Raw genomic sequence first — 23,420 nt, 5'->3', positions numbered from 1 at the left:
GAAGGAGATGGAGGAGGAGGATTCAGCAAGACTGCAGGTTTGGGCTGCCAGGAGAAGAGGGGTGCCCAGAGGACCCTAAAGGGTTTGACCTGAAAAAATGGAAGGGCAGGGTTGCCATGAATTGAGACCGCAGGCCTCCCTCTCCTGGGACGGCCGGCTTTGGCAAGTCCCTGGTTCGGAGGAGGAAAAGAAAGATCCCCAGGTTCCTTCCGTTTCCAAAACACGCAGCTTAAGGAGGGGGAGGAGGGGGCGGTGACGGAGGAAACAGTTCCAGGTGGCCAGGCTTCTCAGGAAGAGGGTGCCTGGGGCGGGCCACGCAGGCCAGCTACCCACCTAGCGTGCCCGGGTAAACACGCCAGTTTCCAATAACAAAGTGGCGGGCCACCCCAGCCCGTACCGCGCGCAGGGAGGCGGTCGGTGCTCACATGATGGAGTGAGGGGGTGGCAGGAGGAGCCGCCGGGGGGAAACCTCAACGAATCTGGCAGGAGGCTCCAGGAAGTCCTTCTGAAAGTGGGCCCCGAGCCGGGCGGAGGGTGGGACCCGCGGGGGTCCCGCGAGGGGGTGGGTGGGGCAGGGCTGCAGTCCTCCTAGGTGGGGATCGGGCTGGGCTCCCAGCAGGCGGACTGGGAAGGGGTGGAAAGGGGAAGGGAAGGGGCTGGGAGGTATATGGGGAGGGTGTGGGGCGGGGCTGCGTGCTGGAGGTGCCGGGGTGAGGAGGGGCTTCGCAGGTGGGGGCTCGGGAGGGTTAGAAGGGGCGTCGCGTTGGGATGGGGTTGGGGACACAGAAGGGGCAGGGGACAGTGGGGAAGAGAGTGGGGTTGGGGTCGCGGCGTGGATGGGGAGGGGGCGGGCGGGAGTCGGGACGTGGACGGGATGGGGCCAGGGCGGAGGGGGAGGGGCCAGGTTGGGGTCGCACGCGGTGGGGGCGGGGTAAGGAAAAGGTCCCCTCCCGCTCCAGGGACCGCCCGCGCTTCCTCCCTCCGGCGGAGCGGTAAACAAACGCCGTGATGTCACCCGCGCCGCTGACCTGCGGCTGAACCCGGAGCTGTAAATGAGATGCAAGGTGCCAGCAGCCTCCGGGCCGCGAGGCCTGCGAGCCACACACGCTCCTCCGCGCCGGCCCGAGGTTCCCCCAGCTGTACACACGGACAGGATGCTGCAAACGCCACCAGACATTGCAACACGCAGCCAGTCTGCTGGCCGCGGCGTGAACCTTCCCGCCGCCTCCTCCGCCGCCCCCCGGCAGGCACCGGCCCAGCTGGAGCGCGGCCTCCCTCCTCCGGAGCACGCCTGGGGGCTGGCAGCTTCCACTCATGTGGGGTCAGCTCTCCGCTAGGCACCCCATCGTCTGCCTCTCCAGGGGGCTTCCAGACCCGAGAGCTGGGCCTCGACTTTGGGCTTTCTGCCCAACAGGTCGGAAGTGCCTGCCTTTGCTCTCGGCTCTCTGGGAAGCTCATTGCTTTGACGCGAGGCCGGGGGCGCTGGAGGCCCCCTTTCCAGGTGAAAGCCCATGCCCAAGTGTCCCCTGGCTGCCCACCAGCTTCTCCCTCACTCCACAGGGCAGGGGGCCACCCTTTCGGCCCTGGACTGCCTACCCTTTGCAGCCCCCCAGCTCTTAACTGCCCTTGGGGATGGAAATCTGCCTGGCTGGGGCCAGGAAGGCCAGTACTCTGTTCTGGAGTTGATTTGCTGTGTGACTTTGGAATGAGTCACTTGGCATCTCTGGGCTTCACCAAATCCCACTGGGGAAGTGGGGAGGTTTGAAACCCGCCTCCCTCTGCTAGTGTGGGGAAGGTCAAAAGTGCAAGAAACCCTCACCAGGCTGCCAGGGCTGGTGAGAAGCCTCAGGTGCAGGGGCCTGGCCTGTTGAGAAGGTAGAGCTGCTCAGAGAAATCGGGGCCAGCCCTCCCTGCTCCCAAACTCAGGCTTCCGCCTTCACTGTGAGCAGCTGGAGCTGTGGGGACACACTGATAAACAGTCTCCGGGGCCCAAGGAGCCCGCACACTGGCTCCCCTACGTGGACCCCACTAACTCAAGTCCTTTAAGAAGCTGGGAGAGCCTAAAATGACTGTAGATCTTTCAAAAGCATCCCAAGAACCCAGCTCATAACGCCAGAGCCCATTCTAGCTTCTCTTTTACTGAAATTAATATTTGGGCTTCCCTGGTGGCTCAGTGGTAAAGAACCCACCTGCAATGTGGGAGACCTGGGTTCGATCCCTGTGTTGGGAAGATCCCCTGGAGAAGGGAATGGCTACTCACTCTAGTATTCTGGTCTGGAGAATTTCATGGACTTAATAGCTAAATCCCTGTCTCTCGCATCACCCTGTTTTGTCTTTCCAGCATTTTGTCACTGTCTGAAAGTATAATAGTTATTTGCTTGCTTGCTTCGTCTGTCCCCCTCCCCCAATGCGCACTCGATAATGTAAGCTCACCATGCACTCGCCCGCACCTGGCTTGGTCATCAGGTACCTGGTGAATATGTGAGTGGATGAATGAAATCATCTCGCCTCATGTGTGATATGGGCACTGACATGCCTGGAGGGGACCTTGGGAGGAATAAAGTTGACAGCCCAGGAGGTATGGCTGGTCCCATGAGGACCAGTCACACAACTTGTTGGGCCTGAGAAAAAAAGGAAAATGTGTGGCTGTCAGGTGAAAAAATTATTGAGAATTTCAATATGGTGACAGCAAGGCACTGACAAGTCCAGGGCCCTTGTGAGCCAGGGGTCATGTGTGACAGCTAGGGTCACACACCCAGGAATCCACAGGGTGTTCATACATAGGCGGGAAGTGGGGAGGTGGGGGGACCGAATGCCAAGTCTTGGGCTTGCCACACCTTCCCTGGGCTGCAGGAAACTCAATCCAATAGAGTTTCTCCTTGTTGCAGAATGGATGACACCTCCCACACAGACAGCTGACAACAGCTAGCTAATTGAGGGTTGTCTGTGCTCCCACTGGAAAAGCAAAAGCAGGCAATACGGAGGCATGTAGGATTTAGGGGCAACGGTAAGCATGTACCGGTCATTGCCCTGGTTAGCATTTAGTCAGGAGCTTCTCTAAAATGCTACAGTGAGGCCCACAGTCCAAAAAGCTCTAAAATCCTTTATCCCCCCTTAATTAGACCCATACATTTAGGCAAGTCCACAAGGGGCTGTGCACCTGAGCTGCTGGCCCACTTTAGAGATAAGGGACCAAGGTCCTGGCAATATCAAGGGCATGGCCAGGAAATGGCTGAGCTGGGACCCTGGCATCACTTCTGGGAGCTGCTGGTGAAGGTGAGAATACAGCTGTTGTTTGGGGTAGAGAATGACGGCCTTTTTATGGGGGCAACTCTTTCAGCATCCCCTTTCCAACCCCAACCTGAAGCCTAGAGGCCCTTGAGCTGGTGTGTCCCAGGGAAGCCTCCAGCTAATTAAGCATTATTTATGGACTGGCCTCCTGAAGACAAGCTTTAAATTACTTGCAGGCTGTGCCAAGGTAACTGTCTATCCTACCGGCTATTAATTAGGAATCAGTTTAATCTCTGCTGGACGAAGGTCAAACACTATGGAGTTGACCCGGCTGGCTGGCGTCGTACTATCAGACTGAGCATCTGGGCCTGGAGGGCTGGGGGACTCAGGGGAAGTGGCAGGACATTGCAACGGGAAATGACCTGGTCAGCACATCCTGCATAAGGCCAGGATGCTGACAGCAAAGCCACGTGGGCCTCGGCCCAGGAAGCCAGGCAAGGTGGGGTTTCCCTTTAGCACCAGCCCTGCAGAAAGTGGATTTCAGTGGTCCTCAGAGAGTGCCCCAGCCCTCCAACAGCAGAGAATTCTGCTGGAAATTCAGGCTTCCCTCACCTGCCTGGTCATGGAACCTGTAGAAACCCTTCTGTAGCTCCCTAATGCTCTTCTGGGGCCTCCCAGGTGGGTCATTGGTAAAGAATCCACCTGCGAGGCAGGAGATATGGGTTTGACCCCTGGGTTGGAAAGATCCCCTGGAAAAGAAAATGGCAACCCACTCCAATATTCTGGCCTGGAAAATCCCATGGACAGAGGAGCCTGGCGGGCTACAGTCCACGGGGTTGCAAAAGAGTCAGACACGGCTTAGCAACTAAACAACAACAGTGCTCTTCTAATCAAGCCCCGATTCCAGCCCATGGCCACCGGGCTCTACGAGCTCTGCCAGGCCAGACTCTCTTATCTCCCGCTTTCCAGACACGCTCATACCCTCTGCCTGGAATGTTCGCCTTCCATGGCCTCCACCTCAGTCTTGATGCTTCACTTTAGGCCCTGCTCCTAGCCGTTGCCAGCCTTCCTTCCCCAGGAGCCAGATTGCCTGGATACAGAGCTCATGACTGTGTGTGCTGTTAAGCAAGCATTTAACTTCTGTGAGGCTTTGCTTTTTCGTTTTTAAAATAGGGACACAGGACTTCCCTGGTGGTCCGGTGACTAAGACTCCATGCTCCTGATGCAGGGGGCCTGGGTTCCACCTCTGGTCAGGGAACTAGATCCCACATGCCGCAAGTAAGAGTTTTTACGCCACAACTGAAGACCTCGAGTGCTGCAATGAAGACCTGGCATAGCCAAATACCTAAATATTTTTTTAATTAAAAAAAAAAATAAAATAGGGACATAGTTCCTCCCTCATTGAGTTGTTCTGAGGAGCAAATCAGATTGTTCCTGTAAACAACTTAATGTGTTGTTGTTGTTTAGTTGCTAAGTTGTGTCCAACTCTTTGCCACCCCATGGACTGTAGCCCCGCCAGGCTCCTCTGTCCATGGGATTTCCCAGGCAAGAATATTGGAGTGGGTTGTAGTTTCTTTCTCCAGGGGATCTTCCCAATCTAGTGATTGAACTTGTGTCTCTTGCATCGGCCAGTGGGTTCTTTACCGTCTGAACCACCAGGGAAGCTCCGCTCACTGTGTAGGAAGAGTTTTATTAACAATGGCAAAGACTGACTGGAAACCCCTCCCTTTGCTCAGAGCTGCATCCCACTCCATCAAAGTGTCTATCATGCCTCAGTGTCACTGAGAGCCACGGGTCCGTTCTCCCAGCTAGCCAGAAGAGGGACCTGTGCTTTTCCCCTGCGATGCCCACCCGGTCCCTGTGACCTAGGAGAGCCCCCTGCACACCCTTCCCCACCGTCAGATCCACCCCCATAAGAAGCCTTCCAGGATGACCCATAGTTTTCTTTTCTGTGGAGCAGCTACCAATCCACCGTTTTGTTCTCCAAGGACAAATCCCACAAATGACACTCTACTGCCCTAGCCACACTGCCAGCCTCTCTGTGTGCCTGGTGAGGGTGGATGGCACCTGGAAAAGAAGTTTGCATTCAGCAGGTATTCGGGGCATATCCAGCCAGTGTTTTCTGAGCCCCTGGCTGGCAACAGTCTCCTGGGAGGTTGGGACTAGCACTGTCATATAATAGATGAGAAACCCGGGGCTCAGAGAGTGTAGCCAGCAGAATAATGGCTTCCTCCAGAACATCCAAGGCTTCCCAGGTGGCTCAGTGGTAAAGAATCTGTCTGCCAATGCAGGCGATGCAGGAGACGCAAGTTCAGTCCCTGGGTCGAGAAGATGCCCTTGGAGGAGAAAATGGCAATGCATGCCAGTATTCTTCCCTGGGAAATTCCATGGACAGAGAAGCCTGGTGGGCTAGTCCATAGGGTCGCAAAATAGTTGGACATGACTGAGCAACTGAGCACACCAGGATTTGTTTTTCAATCACTCAACTGTGTCTGACTCTTTGGGATCCCATGAATTGTAGCCTGTCAGGCTCTTCTGTCCATGGAATTCTCCAAGCAAGAATACTAGAATGGGTTGCTATTTCCCTCTCCAGGGGATCTTCCCAATCCCAGGGGTTGAACCCACATTTCCTGCACTGCCAGGTGGATTCTTTTACTATTGAGCCACCAGGGAAGCCCTGAGCATACCAGGATGCCCATATCCTAAACCCCAGCACCTGGGACTATGTTAACTTACACAGGAAAGGGAGATTAAGGTTGCAGATGGAATTAAATATACTAATCAACTGGCTTTAAAATAGAAAAACTGTCCTGGATTATCCAGGTGAGCTCAGTGTAATAACAAGGGGCCTGAGAAGTGGCAGAAAGAGACAGAAGAGAGAGGGAGATGTGACCATGGAAGCCGGGTTAGGGTGATGCAATCTTGACGGCTTTGAAGGTGGAGGAAGGGGCCATGAGCCAAGGAATGTGGGCAGCTTCTAGAAGCTGGAAGATGCGAGAACATGGATTTTTCACTCCAGCCTCCAGAAGGCACATAGCCCTGACACCTTGATTTTAGCCCGTGAGACCACTGTTGGACTCCTGACCTCCAAAACCACGAGAGAATGAACGTGATTTTTAAGCCGCTGAGTGTATGGTTTGTTTAGCACAGCTGTGGGAAGCTCAGGCAGAGAGGTGGAGAGCCGGAGAGCTGGGTCTGAAACCAGAGTTTGTCTCCAAAGTCTGTGGGCTTCCAGTGGCACGGCAGCCCCTCCCTCATGCTAACCTGTCAGCATCACTTAAAACAAACCCTCTATTGGACTTCCCTGGTGGCCAGGAAATCCCATGGGCAGAGAAGCCTGGTGGGCTAGTCCACTGGGTGGTAAAAGAGTTGGACACGACTGGTGGCTCAGTGGTCAAGAATCTGCCTTGCAGTGCAGGGGACACGGGTTCAATCCCTGTTCTGGGAAGATTCCACACGCAGCCGCTACTAAGACCCAATACAGCTAAATAAATAAATATTTTAAAAAACAACAGCAACAACAACTCTCTGTCATAAAGATATGCCCCAGAGGCTTTTGTAGAGGGTGCACGAGAGGGGTTGCAAGCAACAGTCAAACAGGAGCCACAGCCTCATCTTCACGACCAGGACTTTTCATACAGTATCTCATTGAAATCTCCTTTTATAAATGAGGAAACTAAGGCTCAGAGAGGTCTAATAACTTGCTTAGGGCCACTCAGCAAGTGAGTGGAAGAGCATGCATATGAATTTTGGTTTGTTGACTCCTGAGCTCAAAATCTGAATCACAACTGTATACCAGCTCCTTAAAAAAGAAATAAAGCTAAACTTAGGTGCACACACATGTGCACTCATGCACACACACACACATACCTGCCAACCTGAAGGTGCAAGAGGTGGCCTCCAAACCAGCACAGCCAGTCAGGAGGAGGAGGAGGGCAAAGCTGTTCCCAGCCCACACTGCCCCGTGCCCCTGGCAGGAGGACCCCTACTGCCTCGCTGTGGGTTCACCAGAGAAGTGGCCTGGGGAGGTGAGGCAAAGCTGCCCCCTCTGCCAAGTGAGACATGAGGACATGGCATGTGGGAGTCGAGGGTGGCCTGACTCCATGTGGGTGTGTCTGGCAGGACTGCCTGCCTGCAGGAAGGTCACGCTGCCCTTTGTGGTCACGCTGGCTCCAGCCCCAGCTCCCCATGATGACCTGGGATGGGGCCTGTGAGAGCTCAGGGCATGCTGGACCGGCCAGCTGAGCTTGACACTGTCCCCCGGCCCCTGGGAGAGATCTAAAGGCACCCAGAAACTCTGCTTCCAACCTTGGAAGGACTCTGCATCAGAGAGCCGGCTTCTCACACCCGGGGAAGCGTGAGTAGAAACAGTAGCAAAGGGGCCTCCTTTACTCTCCTGTCCAAGTGGCCTTACATCTTCCAGAAAAGGATACCAAGAAAGTTTGTTGACAACCTGCTGGACCACTGTAAGTGGCTGCTCAGAAGGCTTCTTTGAGGTGCAAACTCTCTGAGAGCAGACAGGTTTCAGTTCAAGCCAGAAAAGTCTATCCTGTCTTTTTTGTTGGTAAGTGTCAGTAAATGACCTGATAAGGTCTGCAGGACGGGTGGCTCAGTGGTAAAGAATCTGCCTGCAGTTCAGGGACACAGGTGACTCGGGTTCAATCCCTGGGTGTGGAAGATCCCCTGGAGCAGGAAATGGCAACCCACTCCAGTATTCTTGCCTGGCGAATTCCATGGACAGAGGAGCCAGGTGGGCGACAGTCCATCGGATCGCACAGAGTTGGACATGACTGAATGACTTAGCACGCGTGTCAGTAAATGACCTGATAAGGTCTGCAGGACTAGACCTGGGAGGACTGGCTAAGAGATGCCTGGAGCTCCTGGACGTTTGTGCCTGAGATGAAAAACTGAATTGGTTCCTCCTTAAGAAGGAATACTAGACATCCACTCCTGATCCCCTTGCTCCTGGCAGCAGCAGCCCCATGTCCCCCACAGAAGTCCATCTCCGCACTTACATGCTGTGGCTTGGTTGTTCCTCTAGCTCAGAGTCATGCCCGAGACCCACAGCTGGCCAACCAGCGATTACACCATTGCCAGTGTCTGCTTCAGCCCAATCCAGCCACAATCAGAGAGACTCAACTCCTGGACCCTGGAAAAGTTGGGAGGAAGATACTGATCTGCTTGCTCCACTGGGAGCTGAGGGGGTTTAAGGCAGCAAGGGGCAGATGTGAGCAGTCCCAGGGTGGCGAGGGCCTGCCTAAGGTGAGACTGAGTCCGGACAACACTGTTTGATCTCCGGGAACCAGGCTTGTGCTCATGTCCTTTAGGCCCATTTAAACTCCCAGCAGCTAAAAGCACACGTTGCATGGACTCTGCTCAGGGCTGTCAATGTGATCTGTTCTGTAAAATGATTAACTGAGAGGCCACAAAACTCACTGGTTCAAGAGCAGACGCCCAGAGTTCAAATCCCACGCGGTCCGTCACAAGCTGTGTGATCTTGCTATGGACCCTCAGAATCTGGACCAGTGAAAAAGATGATAGGGCTTCCCTGTTGGTATAGTGGTTAAGAATCCACCTGCCAACGCAGGGGACATGGGTTCGATCCCTGGTCTGGGAAGATCCCACATGCCTTGGCACAACTAAGTCTGGTGCACCACAACCACTGAGCTCTAGAGCCTAGGAGCTGCAACTACTAAAGCCCGCGTGCCTTAAAGTCCATGCTCTGTAACAAGAGAAGCCCCTGCTCACTGCAACTAGAGTAAGCCCGTTTGCAGTAACGAAGACCCAGCGCGGCCATAAATAAATAAAAACAAGGGGGATACCAATTGGGAAAAAAAGAAGAAGACAGCACTGCTCACACTAGAGCTCACTGTGAGGAATAAATGACTTTATTACGTGTCAGGTGCTGGCACATGGTAGGTGCTCAGTAGACATGGATTCTAACTCGCTATGATGGCTCAGTCATGCCTTCACGCAAGCAACAAAGATTTATGAAGTGCCTGCTGAGTCCCAGATACTGCTGGGTGCTCAGGACACTCAGGGAGTAAGAGGACACGTCCCCGGCCTCCCAAGGATCTCACAGCCTTTTGGAGAAGACACATGGCAACAAGCAGCCACAAGCATGGGGAGTTGCCATGGTAACCCATGACTTTGGCCTCACCGCAGCCCAACCCTGACCAATTGAGCTACTTGGACGCAGAGGTGAAGATGACTAATGGGGAAGCTGGGTGGCTGTCTGCGGAGTGGGCAGCCAGGACCAGAGCAGAGGCCCGGTCTTTGACCAGCCTCTGTGCCTGGACTGGAGAGGGGCCTGCATTGGACCAGCCCTTGAACACGAGGAAAGGGGCCTCCAGTATGAGGGACGATGCCAGGCTCTGAGCCCTCCCTGGGGAAGAGTGATTCATTCTTACTGACTTCTAGAAAGGGTCAAGAGCTAAAATTCCCAAGGGCTTCTGTGACAGGAGCAAATTTCTCCCTTTCCTGCAGACTCCCAGAACCAGACTGAGTCTGGCCAGCAGGCTCTTTGCCTCTGTGCCCAGCAGAGCACTTGGGCCAACAAGCCAGGGCTGGGGGTGTCCGCTTTCTCTCCGCCCCCATGCCAACCAGAAGGAGCCATCATTTCTTGCAAAACCTCTGGTGCTGAGCTAGGAGGTTTACATATATTATTTCACGGAATCTTCATACTTTCGTTTTTCAGATGGGGGAAGCCCAGAGAGATGGTTATTGCCCAAGGTCACACAGCAGGTTGCTGGGAGGCTTCCTAGGATTTAAAGGATTAGGAACTGGCTCCCAGCAGCCCTGGCTAGCATCATGAATGGCAAGAGTGCTCTGGCCAGTGGGCTGGTCTCCACCACTTGAAAGACCTCAGCAGCTGTGGCACTGTCCACGGGCCAGTCCTTGGCTTTGGGGCTGGAGTGGCCAAGTCGCATTCCCCCAGGCTGGGAGCTGAATGTGGGCTGGGTTCCCTTCGGAGGCTGGCTCAGTCCTGGTGGAGTAATTAGGGCTTCTAGCTCCTGGGTTGCTTAGTGGTGGCGTGGGGGGCCTGGTTGAGGGCTGAGCAGGGCCTGGGGTTCCATATGCCTGGGCGAGAAGAGGGAACCCTCCCTTTGAGGGGCAAAGGCACAAGCTAGAAAGGCATCCTTCTTCACCCTGGAGTAAAGAACCCAAAGTTGAGGACCCAATGAGATGACACATGGCAGATTCCCATTATACTGGAGTGGGTAGCTGTTCCCTACTCCAGGGGATCTTCCCAACCCAGGGATTGAACCCAGGTCTCCCACATTGTGGGTGGATTCTTTACCATCTGAGCCACCAGGGAAGCCCAAGAATACTGGAGTGGGTAGCCTATCCCTTCTCTAGCCAATCTTCCCAACTCAGGAATTGAACTGGGGTCTCCTGCATTGCAGGCATATTCTTTACCAGCTGAGCTTCCAACGAAGCTCCAAGTAAGGAGCAGCTAAGAGAAAAGACCCTGATGCTTGGAAAGATTGAAGGCAAAAGGAGAAGGGAGAGGCAGAGGATGAGATGATTAGATAGCATCACCGACTCAATGGACATGAATCTGAGCAAACCCCGGGAGATAGTGAAGGACAGGGGAGCCTGGCGTGCTGTAGTCCATGGGGGTGCAGAGTCAGGCAGGACTTAGCGGCTGAACAACAAGAGAAGTGTGTCCTAAGTAACTTCCCGGAATAGTTCCTTTCAAGCCTTATGTTTTCCTTCTAAGTAATGGCATCCTTTCAAAATACACACAAAAATCTCACACAGAATTCTAAGCTACAAGACCTAAGTGAAGCTGAGTGAGTTAAACGGAGATGAGGACCCCTGGGAATCCCATCTGCTCCACCTCCCATGGGGTCCCATCTTCTTGGAATCCCATGGGTGCTTTGGAACCCAGTTTGAAAACTCGGCCCTAAAACCTCAACTGGTGTTGGGGTCTGCCTTGAGGCTGCTGGGGTTCAGACGGCCCAGAGCTCTGTAGAAGACTGAAATGCAGACAGGTATCTCTAAGCACTTCCCAGGAGTATGTTTCAATGTGGACAAAATAATCATATGGTTCATTGCTCAAAGTGCTTTCTTAGCCCCTTCCTTGAAAGGCTACTGAAAAGGGGTTTCAAGATCGACTTCCCCAAAACAGGATGTGGCCAACAGAGTCAGGAAAGCTTGAGCCCAGTGACCTTTGCCAGGCTGACTCTTGTTGGTATTAAGTATTACCGGGCCACAAATCTGTATTGTCCACTCTGGCTTGACCTTGGCTTTGGGTTGCAGTACTCCAGAGTCTCCTGCCTCTGACATAGGCTCCAGTTCTGGGCCCTGAATCAGAGCCTCAAGTTGTTGAATGGGTTTTGATTGGATCCAGTCCAGAGGTTCTTAACCTGGTGTCTGGAACAGGCATCAGGGGGACCCAATGATCTCTTAAAAGTATAAAAATCTGTCTCTTTGGGCATTCTTCTTCAGACTGGGTTTATATTACTTTCTCCAGATCCTCAAAGGGCTCCACAACCAGCAAAAGTTTAAGACTTACTGCAAACCCTTTAGTTGCCACCTCCTTCAAGAAGTCTTCTGAGATTTCCTTAATTTACAGTGATCTCTCCCTTCTCTGAATTATCAAAGCTCTAGGTCACTTGAGAGGATCCAGCTGGGTGACCTCAAGTTTAGATGGGAGAAGCCGGCACTCACTCATTCCTCAAAGTTGGCTTCCAGCTAGAGGTGCCACCCTGGTTGTAAATGAATGAAATACAACTGTGCTGCTTTCCTGCTTATCAGTTACTTGTTCAAAGCAAACCCTGATAACCAATGCCTACCTTAATCCTTTGGGAAGTAACCCACTCATTGTATGCAAATACTGCTGCTCAGTGCTTAAAAAAATGTTTTGGTGAGGTCAAACTTAAGTACATCCTGTTGACTCCTGGACTGCTCATCAATTCTCTTTCCAGAACCCTCTGTGTACTAGGTAGTTCCCATTATTGAACAGCTTGTCTCTTGACCTCTCCATAACCCTGACTGGGGTGGGCTGGGCCAGGCTGATAATATTTGACTCAGAGGGAAAGGGCCTAGTGTTGAAGCTAAAATCCTGGGTTTGAAATCTGCCTTAGGCCAATCATCCAGGGCAACTCACTTCACTTGCTGATGGCCACTGTGGAAAACAGGATGGAGGTTTCCCAAAAAACTAAAAATAGAACTACCCTGCTGCTGCTGCAGCTGCTAAGTCGCTTCAGTCGTGTCCGACTCTTCGCGACCCCATGGACTGCAGCCTACCAGGCTCCTCCATCCATGGGATTTTCCAGGCAAGAGTACTGGAGTGAGGTGCCCTATCAGCCAGCAATTCCCCTCCTGGGTATATATCTGGGAAAAAAAAAAAATCAAGGACACTAATTCGAAAAGGTACATGCACCCCAATGTTCATAACAGTGTTATTTACGATTGCCATGATACAGAAGCAACCTGAGTGTCCATAAACAGAGGAGTGGATGAAGATGTGGTGTATATCTATATCTATATCCATATCTACACACACACACACGCTGGAATATTACTCAGTCATAAAAAAGAATGAAATGTTCTCACTTGGAGGGCATTATGCAAAGTCAAATAAGTCAGAGAAAGACACACACTATATGATATCACTTATATGTGGGATCTAAAAAACACAACAAACTAGTGAATATAACAACAAAAAGCAGACTCACAGATATAGAGAACAAATGAGTGGTTACCACTGAGTGGGAGCGGCAATATAAGGATGGGGGAGGGGAGGTACACGCTATTGGGTATAAGGCAGGCTCAAGAATGTACTGTATAACACGGGGAATACAGCCAACATTTTGCAATAATGGTCAATGGAAAGTAACCTTTAAAAAGGATATAAAAATTTTTAAATTATTTTTTAATTGGAAAAAAGAAAAGAAGAAAAGCAATGGGTTGCTGATCACACCTGCCTCTGGGCCTAGACAGGACAATGAATGTGAAAAAGCCCTGTGGAGTCAATCCTGTAGGCTACCTCAGTCACACAGGGTATGCACCAATGTCTCAAGCTGTCTGGGGAGCCCAAGGAAGCCCTCAGCATCCATTTTGGGTCTAAGTTATGACTGATGGCCAGAAAGAAGGATGTGAACACAGGCCTGCACCTTCCCTCCTCCTCCTCTTCTCTCTCCAGCATCCTGGAAAAACCCCACCAAAGGAATGACCCAGCCCCTGAAGGACTCTGCTGAGGTCAGGCTGAGAAGGGCTGTCTTCTTTTAATTTTTGAGCATTGGTCGACTGAAGCTGGTGGCCTCTCTTCGTCCTGGCCCCTGACTCTGTCTGGGTCACTGACATCACTCTAGTAACAATGGTTCACAGAATCAATGGGGTGGAAGGGACCCAGGTGATCATCCAGAACCCAACCTCTCCTGATGCAAGAATCCACAGTTCCCTCACTGCAGCCTGCTGACCCCAGAAAAGCTCCAGAGGGCGGGAAGGTGCTCCCAGGCCCCAGCCTCGTGTGGACCTCCATTCACCTGGAAGGCGGCTGATACTGTCTCCAGCCCCTGAAGCAGTCAACCAAATGCTTCTGGATTGGCCATCCCACCTAAGTCATGGCTTCTGGTTCTTGTCATTTGGAGCCTGCTCCCTGGGTGCCCCCCAGTTTCTCAAGGACCTTCTCAAAGTGTTGACCGATACTGCCTACAATGCTCCTGGGCTCCCTTGACATAGTAGAACTGAAAAGTGTCTCCTTTGCCCAGGGCACCAATACAGTTGCTTTCATTTTCTTTGCAGAGGGAGTTAAATTTCTGTTGCCATTAAAGTCATCTTACTGAAGCTGACTCCTCTTTCCAGAGCATCAGGGGCTTTTTTGGAGATGATCATCACACCAGGATGTAAGTGCCACCAGAGAAAACCTTGTTAATGTGGCTCCCTGTGGCAGCCCTAAGCCCAGCTGCCTAAATCAAGGAATGAATTTGACATAGTCACAGTTCCCCAAGAGCCGTGTCACCATTTTTCACCCCAGGCATCCACAAGCACAGATCACGGCTTGCTGAGCGGGGGTCTCCCCAGCAGACTCTGAGGCCTGGATCCCAGAAGACTCGCACCCATCCCTCCAGGGGTACACCAGCCTACCCAGATCTCCCTTCAGCCCACATACTTCCACTGGACTAAAGATATCAACAGCAGTGTCTTCTCAGATCCAAGCACCAAGCTGAGAGCAGACTCAAGCTTTAGAATGCCCTCAGAAGGGAGCCAGGCAAGTCTGGTCTCAAGTACTTAGAGGAGCCCAAGAAGAACCCCAACCCCTTTCCTGCCCTTGGCCTGCCACCCCCTCCACCCCTCCACCCCCCCTCCTTAAGTGACCTGGCAGAGACTTGGGTTAGATCCTGTCTCTTCTACTTCCCTTTGCAGAACAACAGCTCCCAGCTTCACTTGGAGCCAAAGCCAGAGCCGGTTCTAGAGACTGCTGGCCCTACCTGCCCTGCCCTGCTCCCCCAGCCCGCCCCCTGCCCTGCTCCCAGTCTCCTGCTCTGCTCTCCCACCCCACCCCTTCCTGTTCTGCTCCCTGACCCCCCATTACTGGCCCATCCCCTGCCCCCTACACTGCAGCCCTCATTACTCACTCTGCTCCAGCCATAGTGGCCCCCTCCCAGCTCCCCAGATATCCCAGGTACATTTCTTTGTCTGTCTCTTCCCTCTACCTGGAATGCTGCTCCCTCCATTCCCGTCAGGTCTGTCACTGGACCTCATTTGTTTCCTCCTTACTGTGACGTAACGGGCTGTTTTCTGCATCCTGTTTTTATCTGTCTCCCTCACCAAACTGCTGACCCACTTGGGTGGGGACTGGTGTCTGCTTTGCTCACTGCTGCGGTATCTCTATGCCTAGAACAGTGCTGGGCACACATAGGGTGCACCACAGACGTGTGGAATGAATGAATGAGTTCCCACCAACCATTCTGGTATTTGGCATTTTAAAAAATTTTGTAAATTTTAATTATAATTTTTAAAAAATTATCTTTTGGCTGTGCCGTGTAGCACAGGGGATCTTACTTCCTAGACCAGGAATTGAACTTGTGCACCCTGCAGTGGAAGCATGGAGTCTTAACCACCAGACCACCAGGGAAGTCTCTTTTCGAGAATCCAGAACTTTAATAAGACTTCATGCCTTTTAAGGGACCTCACTCATCTCACGGCAGATGAGTGTGCATTTGGGAACACTAGTATCTAAACAGATTTGCTTGTCTCCTTTTCATTTGGCTTCAACTCATTCCCAACCTTCTTGGTTCATCTGAATAATATGTTTCAAATGTCTGCCTTTCAAGCATCGTATATACTTGGTGTATTTTTTAGAGTGTGTCTTCTAAAGGGAGCAAGGAGAACATCTTACAACATTCTAGGTAAGGTTGTGCTTCGGCCTGAGGATACAGAAGAACAGGTTGGGTCTGGAACCATTCGAGCCCAGGTGCCCATAACTATGTGGGCTTTTGAGAGTGGCAGGTTGGGATGAGGACTCTAGGGACAAGTTGTAGTGAGGACAACAACTGGATCTCTTTCCTTGGGGGAAAGGATGGCTAATGGCTCCCTTCTCATCAATATGGCCAAGATAGTTTTCTTAAAGTGGTAAGGATCGTTTCTCAGCAAATAACAAGATAAAGATGGGACAGAGAAAGTAACTATTTTGATACAGAGACTGGAAGGCCTCTGGGTGGGGGATAAACCAATGGCCAAGGCTCTAAAAAGCAGAAAGTTCAGAAGAGCTTGGAATCTGCCCAAGAATGAGCAGATGCCCAGGTAGATGGACGATGGACATCCTGACCCAGGATCAGTATTTCCAGGTTAGGGCGCATTCTCTGATTTTAGGATATACCCTGCAAGTTCCACTTGACGTGTTAATTGGGAAACTCGGGCCCTTCATTCTCTTGGAAGCCACAAGTTGAAAACACTAACATTTCCTGCAAGAGTTAAAATAAATCACACAGTCGGCTACCTGGTGGCTGTTAAAGGGGTTTAGAAATGGACGTGAGGCCGTCTACAGACTGAGGGCACATTTTCCAACTCTGAGCTGCTGCTTTTTCATTCAGTGGGATCTGATGCACAGCACAAAAGGCTCAGATCTTCAGTGATGAGGACAAATGTCTTTTGCAGAGAACTTGGCACGAGGTTGCTTTCCTGGGATGGCTGAGCCATGTGTGTGTTAGTCTCTCAGTCGTGTCCGACTCTTTGTGATCCCATGGACTGTAGCCTGCCAGGCTCCTCTGTCCATGGGCTTTTCCAGGCAAGGATACCGGAGTGAGTTGCCATTTCATTCTCCAGGGGATCTTCCCAACCCAGGACGGAACCCAGGTCTCCTGCCTTGCAGGCGGATGCTTTACCACCTGAGCTACTAGGGAAGCTACTAACAGGAGCCGTAACAGAATTTTAGAGCATGCCAGGGTCTTAGGGATCATTGCATCCCCTTTCATTTTTACAGGTGTGCTTCTTAGCTGCAGCCTGGAGAAGGGAGTGACTTTTTCAGGGTTGTAGCAAAGTCAGGTCTAGAACCCAGGTGAGCCTGGTCACAAGGGGCGTGGTCCCAGATGTGGGCACCTTTGTTCCCCAGGGGAAGTGGGTGCGGCAGTAAAAGGGAGGTGTTTGTCTATTCAGGTGACAGTCCAAATTGTAAAGCCCATTGTTTGAAACCCAAGGACCAGATGCTGCATGCTGAAAGAATTTCCTAGAAGCCACAGTTAGGACAGGTAGCCTACTTTCCTGCTCCCAAACTACATTAGATGAGAACCTGGTACTTTTCCTAGAAATTCCTAGCAAAGGCTGCATTCTGGGTGAGAAGGGGGGAAGTAAACCACTGCTGTTTCCCATGTCACCCTAGCTGTGTGACTTTCATGACACATCAATTGTTTAACGCAGCTACTTTGGCCTGATGACTCTGGGTTCCAAGATTACCTGTCTGGACCCTTCTCTCCTCTTTCTCCTTTTTCCTATTCTCATCAGTACTGGCCTAATTCAGAGTGTGAGACACAAATCATTCCTTCCCCCGATTCCTAGTCCATGCAACATCATTTTTCTTTCTTTCCCTTCTGCATCCCGTCCCCAGTTTCAGCCAGGTGCACAATCTCTCATCACTGGTTTCTTGCACGTGGGTTACCCTTCCCCCACTTCTGCTGGTTGAAACTCTTGATGTGCTCTAAGCCTCACTCAAATGCCACCTTCTTCAGGAAGCCTTCCACGAACTCTTGTTATAGATGAATGGCTCTGGGTTTCTCTGTGTAGTATGCTGTACCGTGCTGTGCTGAGTCGCGTCTGTCTCTTGCGACCCCATGGACTGTAGCCACCAGGCTCCTCTGTCCATGGGATTTTCTAGGCAAGAATACTGGAGTGGGTTGCCATTTCCTCCTCCAGGGCATCTTCTCAACTCCGGGATCGAACCTGCGTCTCCTGTGTCTCCTGCATCGACAGGCAGATTCTTTACCACTGAGCCACCTGGGAAGCCTTCTGTGTAGTGTACCGCGCCCCGCCCCCCAACTTTGTGTCTACCCAGGACCTCAGAATGTGATCTCATTTGGAAATAAAGTCTTCAGAGATGTAATTAGTTAAGGATCCCAAGATAAGGTCATACTGGATTTCGTGTGGGCCCAAATCCAATGACTGGTGTTTTTATGAGAAGAGAGGACACAAAGACACAGAGAGATAGCAGACAGTCACGTGAAGAAGGAGGCAGAGATGGGAGTGATGCTGCCACAAGCTAAGGAATGCCAACCAGGAGCCACCAGGAGTGCGGAGGGAGGGGGAGGGAGGAGGAAGAATTCTCCCCGGAGTCTTTGAATGAGGCGGGCCCCACCAACCCCCAGATTTCAGATTTCTAACCTCCAGATTAGAAATAGAATACACTTCTGTTGTTGCAAGGCACCAACTTGGTGGTCATTTGTTACGGCAGCTACAGGAAACATACACTATAGCTTGTGCCTTGACAGTAAGCACCTGGCCATGTCTCTGAGCCTTCTTTGCTCTACCCACCCCTCTCTAGGCCCAGCGCTGCACTGAACACTTGACAGACACCTCGGGCAGATTTGTTGGACTAGGTCTCTCTGAGGTGGTCATCAAGGGGTAGTTGGGCCTGGGCCTGGCCCAGTGCCAGGATGGGAAGGATCTGCTGAATGGATGTGATTCACCAGACTAGGTGAAGGGTCTATTCCTAGTGAGCTTCTTCAAGAAAAAGGCTACAGACCCATGGACCATAAATTCAATAACAAAGCAGGTGCAACTCTGAACCAGTCCTCAGACTGGGTCTGCGAAATGCATCCCGGAGTCCTGGCTGGCTCTCTCTTCCATGAAGGGACTGGGTCCCTGCTCAAGGGTTCTGCCATCATGGCCCAGGCCTCTAATCCAGCCGCTTACCTCCTACTGGGCCAGAGGCTGGAACAATCCCTGTAGATACTTCCAAACAGTTCACTTCTGTCCCTCAGGGGGCTGTTGCTAAAACCAGGTCAAAGTCAAAAAGCAGAGGCTAGGTCTACCTCTAGCCAAGATAGAGCCTTGGAGGTGTAGAGGTGAGCCCAAGCTCTATGAATGCTTCCATGGAAGGAATTCCAGAAGGACACAGCAAATATAAAGGGGTTGTAATGGGCAATTACCCAACAAGAGTCTTTGCCTTGGAGACCTGGGCCATGAGTGGCCCTGTCCAGGTGAACCTTGTACAAGGTAGTTAAGCAGAGATATCTCAAGGTGAGGAGCTTTCCAACTTTCGTGCCTTTAGGTCTCTTTAAGAAAAACCCTTATTTGGGTCATCTCTGCAGCCTAAGGGCACCACCGCCCCCAAATATTACCAAATCATTTGACTCAAGGTCGTTTTTTGGAAACTGGGTTGTTGCTCCCCCCAAAGCTAACAGACCTTTCTCAGACATGCAAGCAATTTGCAGGCTCTGATTCTCCTCCCTTCTTTCTCTTTAGGGGGGCCCTTCCCCATGGATCCTGCCTCTCCTTCCACCCGGGGGAGGAGGGTCACGTGGGCCATGGAGGTGGCCTGCCTAACATTGCTGTAGGCTGTGGGTGGGCGCCATGCTCCCCAGCTCTCTCCAGCTGCTCCACGACCACCCTGAGCCCACCATCCACTTAACTCTCTCAGCCATCTGCCCCAAAGTCCCCATTCCACAACACTCAGCCCTGTGTCCCCAAGCCCACCAGCCCCCCAAACACTCCCAGCTCTGGGAGTGGTCCCAAGGCCCTTTCACTGGGCCCCAGATGGATTCGGGCAAGAAACCTTGATTCTAAATTCCCAGCCATGACAGCGAGCCTAAGGCTCATTAAAACGCAGCTCCAGTAATTGGTCTGATAATTACAAGTTATAGGGAGCGCTCTTGGTCGTTCTGACTGAGGTCTGAGGATTGAACACATGGTAAATGGCACTGGAAGGTTCATAGGGCCCCTGGTTCCTGTTTCTGGTGACCAGATACCAATTAAGCCATATCACTCAATGGTCCTGGCTTTATTCTTCAGAAGATACCCATTTCAAATTCAGTGGGGCATGGTTCCCAGTGTATGGTGCCGCTCTGCCCCTCCCCCACCCCAGTGCCATACACTTCTTTCAATTTAGGCTTGTTTATAGTCAGTCAAGTTTTTCCAGATTGACTAAAAGAGTTCTTCATATGCCTACTGCAGCCAGTTACAAGAGCAGTGAGAGACGCAGGACTTGGGCCAGCTGGAAGAGCCAGAAGAAAAGTTTCTGTGGGATGCAGACAGCTAGGGAATGACAATCACATACGATTGTCCCAAACCCTCCAGGCTCCCCCTCCCCGCAAGGGCACCCTCATCTGCCACTCCTCCATAACAGATGTGGGGGGGGGGGTGGAGGGCATCACTCCCAAGGAAATGAAACTGCTGAGAACAACTTCTGCTTCTCCTTTTTCGGTGTGTCCAAGGGTTAAAAAACACTTCTGAACTCCTCTTCCAACTGCAAGGTCAAGCAGCTGTCCAAGCCACCCAAGGAGAAGCAGGAGCTGGGGGACAGTCGACCCCAGCTAACTTACTCAGCCTTGACAGCCTCCAACCTACAGCCACCACCTCCTTCTAAACGCCACCCAGGGAAGGAAGAGTTAATCGGCAATCGGCTTTGGCTGATAATTCAGGCTCCAAAATTCAGTCCCAGTCAGAGCCACCCCGGAGGAATTGTAAATCTCAGGGCAGTATTTAACAAAACAAAAGCAACCTGGAATTACATGCAGGTTTGGTTTTCTACAGTACATATTTACTTAATCCCCTAGGTATGTGGCTCCATGTCAGATCAGCTGGCTTTGCCGGCCCTTTCACCCCCCTCGCTCACAGCAGTTTAAATTTCAAACTAATTCCCTGTTTTTGCTCTTCCTCTTCACAGGGCTGGCTGGAGACAGCCCAGCCTGCTGGCCTCAAATCTCTCTCTCTATTGCTCTAGTCACTGGGTGAGTCAGCCTGGCTTGGGTTGGCGTTGGGTGACAGCTGGCTCAGCCTCCCCACTCTTAGGCACCAGGTCTGGGAAAACTGGAGGAAGAGGTGCTGGAACTACCAAAAAGTTAAAGGCAGGGCTTGGGAGTTGGAAGGGGGGAGGGGTGGTTCACCACAGTGCCACCTCTCCTCTTAGGGGGAGGGATCCCCTCCCGGGCTGTATTTGGGTGGTGGTGGGGGGTGGATATGCGGAGGCAGCACTGAAGCGAGAACAAGAACTGTTGATCAGCTGCTGGTTAGCCTGTCCCCTCTCTCTAGATTTTGGAACACCTGGCTTCCGAGTGCCTATCAGGCTAGGCTAGACATCCACCACCGCTTCCCGCTTTTCAAACCACACCGAGTACCCCCTCTTTCCCAGCTTCCAGAGCCGCAGCCGTCCAGGTTGGGGCTGGGAAGCGGGTTGCCAAGGAAAATACGAAGCGCCAGCTAGCAGGCGGCTCCCCGGTCTACCCAGGAGCGCACACACCCAGCCTTACCAGGGTGGCGGCAAAGAGGGAAAGCGAGGGGAGGAAAAAACGCAACACCTTCCTTTGGGAGGGAAGAATGTGGGAAATGGGTGGGTCTGCTAAGTTTCGAGGTGGGGGTGAATAGCCAGCCACAGATCCCAAAGGAGAGGGGCAGCTCCGGACCTGCCAAAAAAGACAGACAGTCGGCTGCCCGGGAAATGTACAAGGTGAAACTAACTAGCTCAGCACTCGCGGGTGGCGCAGAGAAGTAGGGTGGCCGGCGACTTTCAGACCCTGGGCGCGGGTTCCGGCAGCGGCAGCAGGTGGGCGCACCCCCTGTCCCCTGGGCCCCCCTCGCCTCCGGCCCCCACCACTCTGGATTCGCGGGGCCCCGGTACCTTTCTGGCGCCGCGCTCTGCGAACTCGCGAGCTAGCTGGCGCCCGATGCCTCTCCCGCCGCCGGTGATGAGGACGTTCTCCCGGGACAGGTCCCGCAGCTTGGCGGGCAGCACCAGTCCGACCGCAGCCTTCACCACCAGATAGATCATCTGCAGAGGGAACACCACCAGCGCGCCCAGCCGTTTCCACACCATCCTCCGCGCCGCGGAGCCGGGCGGCGGGGGCGAAACTCCCCGGACCGAACAAAACAGGACTTAAAAAAGAAAACACCCCCAAACAATAATAAATAAACCGAATAAGGGGGCAGAGAGGCGTCCCACCTGGCCACTCTTGAAATCACCTCTTCCCAAATGCAAAGCAAGCACCCGGTGAGAAAAAGAGGGGGGAGAAAAAAAAAAAAAAAGATAAATCCTCCGGAGGAGAAAAAGCGTCTCCGAAGGTTGGGACAGTAAGAGGGGTGGAGGGGAAGCCAGAGGTGGAAAGTTCTAACAAGAACTTTCTTGCCCCGGCAGCCAGCCGTTTCGGCTGGGGAATTCTCAGGTAATGTTTACAGGCTGACAGAGGAGTTTAGGCAGGGGAAGGAAAAAAAAAAAAAAAAAAAAAAAGCACCAACCACACGCGCGCACCCTGCTACAGTCCCGCGGTTTCAAAGTGCAAGATAAAAAAAAAAAAAAAAAAAAAAAACCGTCTCCAAATTGTAGCGCCCCCCCCCTTTTCCAGGAAAAAAAAAAAAAAAGAAAGTAGGGGGGAAAAGTGCTTGAAGCTCCCAATTTCAGCCCGCGAAAGTCTCCAGACTCATTGCTATTCTTGGGCTCAGGAAATTGCTTAAACGCGATCTGATTGCCAGCAACGTGCAGGAGAAGTGGGGGGTCCGGGTGTCAGTTTCTTTACGTGCATGGCTCGCCCTCGCGCGCGCCCGCTCTCTCCGGCTCCCTCCCTCCCTCTCTCTTCCAGCGGAGGCTGGGAGTTGCCGCTCGATCCGGCTCCCTCTCTCTCCCTTGTTAGCATTTATTGCCTTCTTTTTGTCCTTTCCAACTTGGAGAGGGCCCGGGTGCGGAGCGCGAGTGGATCGGACGATTGGGTCTACGCCGCCTTATCCATTCGCTCCCGGGACAGCCGCGGCTCAGAACGAGAGGGCGGCCCTTTTCCCCCCCATTTTTTTTTATTTTTATAATACCCCATTAAGTCTGATTGACAGTTAAAGTTGTTCTGAGGCTTCGCCACGGTTCCTCTGAGTGGCTGCCGCGGGCTCCCCTCCCCCTGCGCAGTGGTGGGGTGCGCGCCCGGGCGCGCACACGGGCTCGCAGAGACTCCGCTCTCCCCGGGCCGGCTCCCCTAGCTGCAAGCATGGGCTTGCCGGCTGTGTCCCTGAGGGCTCGCCGCAGTAACTCGCACACGCTGGAACCGACTCCAGCGAACCGGCTCCCTCCTCGAGACATGCCTTCTGGCCTGGGGTTCGGTCTGCCTGAGCAGGGAAGGCTGCGGGCCAGGTGACCGCCAGTGTGCCTGCCGGGGAGACCCGGGGGAGCTTACGCTCGCCTTGATCCATCAGGTCGCCCAGGGTTTATTTCAGGTCATTTGATCATCCCCTGCCTCCAGGTAGGACCAGGAAGCCACTTCTGACCCTTACTCAGAAGCTTCCTGTCTTCACTTAGAGAGCACTTTCTAAGTCTGACCCAAGTCCGTCGTGTTGTAAGGGCCGGGGCTTTGGCGTGGGCGGGGGACGGGGAACAGCTGGGTAGCAAGGTTTTGCTTTGAGGGGTGGGGGTGGGCAGGGTAAGGGAACCTCTGCCCCCGAGGTGTCAATAAAATCCCCATAAGATTAGCTGGGAGCGTATTTATTGCTCATCTGGGCTAGAATTACCTTGACTGACAGCAATTTCCTTAACAAACGCCTGTAAACAAAAC

The 23,420-nt window shown here is 52.7% G+C and overlaps 1 protein-coding gene across 1 annotated transcript in view; it reads right to left on the bottom strand.

Annotated features, from left to right (window-relative positions):
* DHRS3 (dehydrogenase/reductase 3) overlaps window positions 1-22,101 on the bottom strand; it is a 48,811-nt gene extending 26,710 nt beyond the window's left edge. Inside the window, exon 1 of the mRNA XM_055582269.1 lies at window positions 21,512-22,101. Within this exon, the coding sequence (XP_055438244.1) occupies window positions 21,512-21,706 (195 nt within the window). The 5' untranslated portion in view covers window positions 21,707-22,101. The remainder of the gene's footprint in view (window positions 1-21,511) is intronic.
* Window positions 22,102-23,420: the final 1,319 nt, after the last annotated feature.

This window comes from Bubalus kerabau, chromosome 5 (genome assembly GCF_029407905.1).
Source record: "Bubalus kerabau isolate K-KA32 ecotype Philippines breed swamp buffalo chromosome 5, PCC_UOA_SB_1v2, whole genome shotgun sequence".
Classification (NCBI taxonomy): Eukaryota; Metazoa; Chordata; class Mammalia; order Artiodactyla; family Bovidae; genus Bubalus; species Bubalus kerabau.
This window is presented reverse-complemented; position numbering and strand designations above follow the sequence as displayed.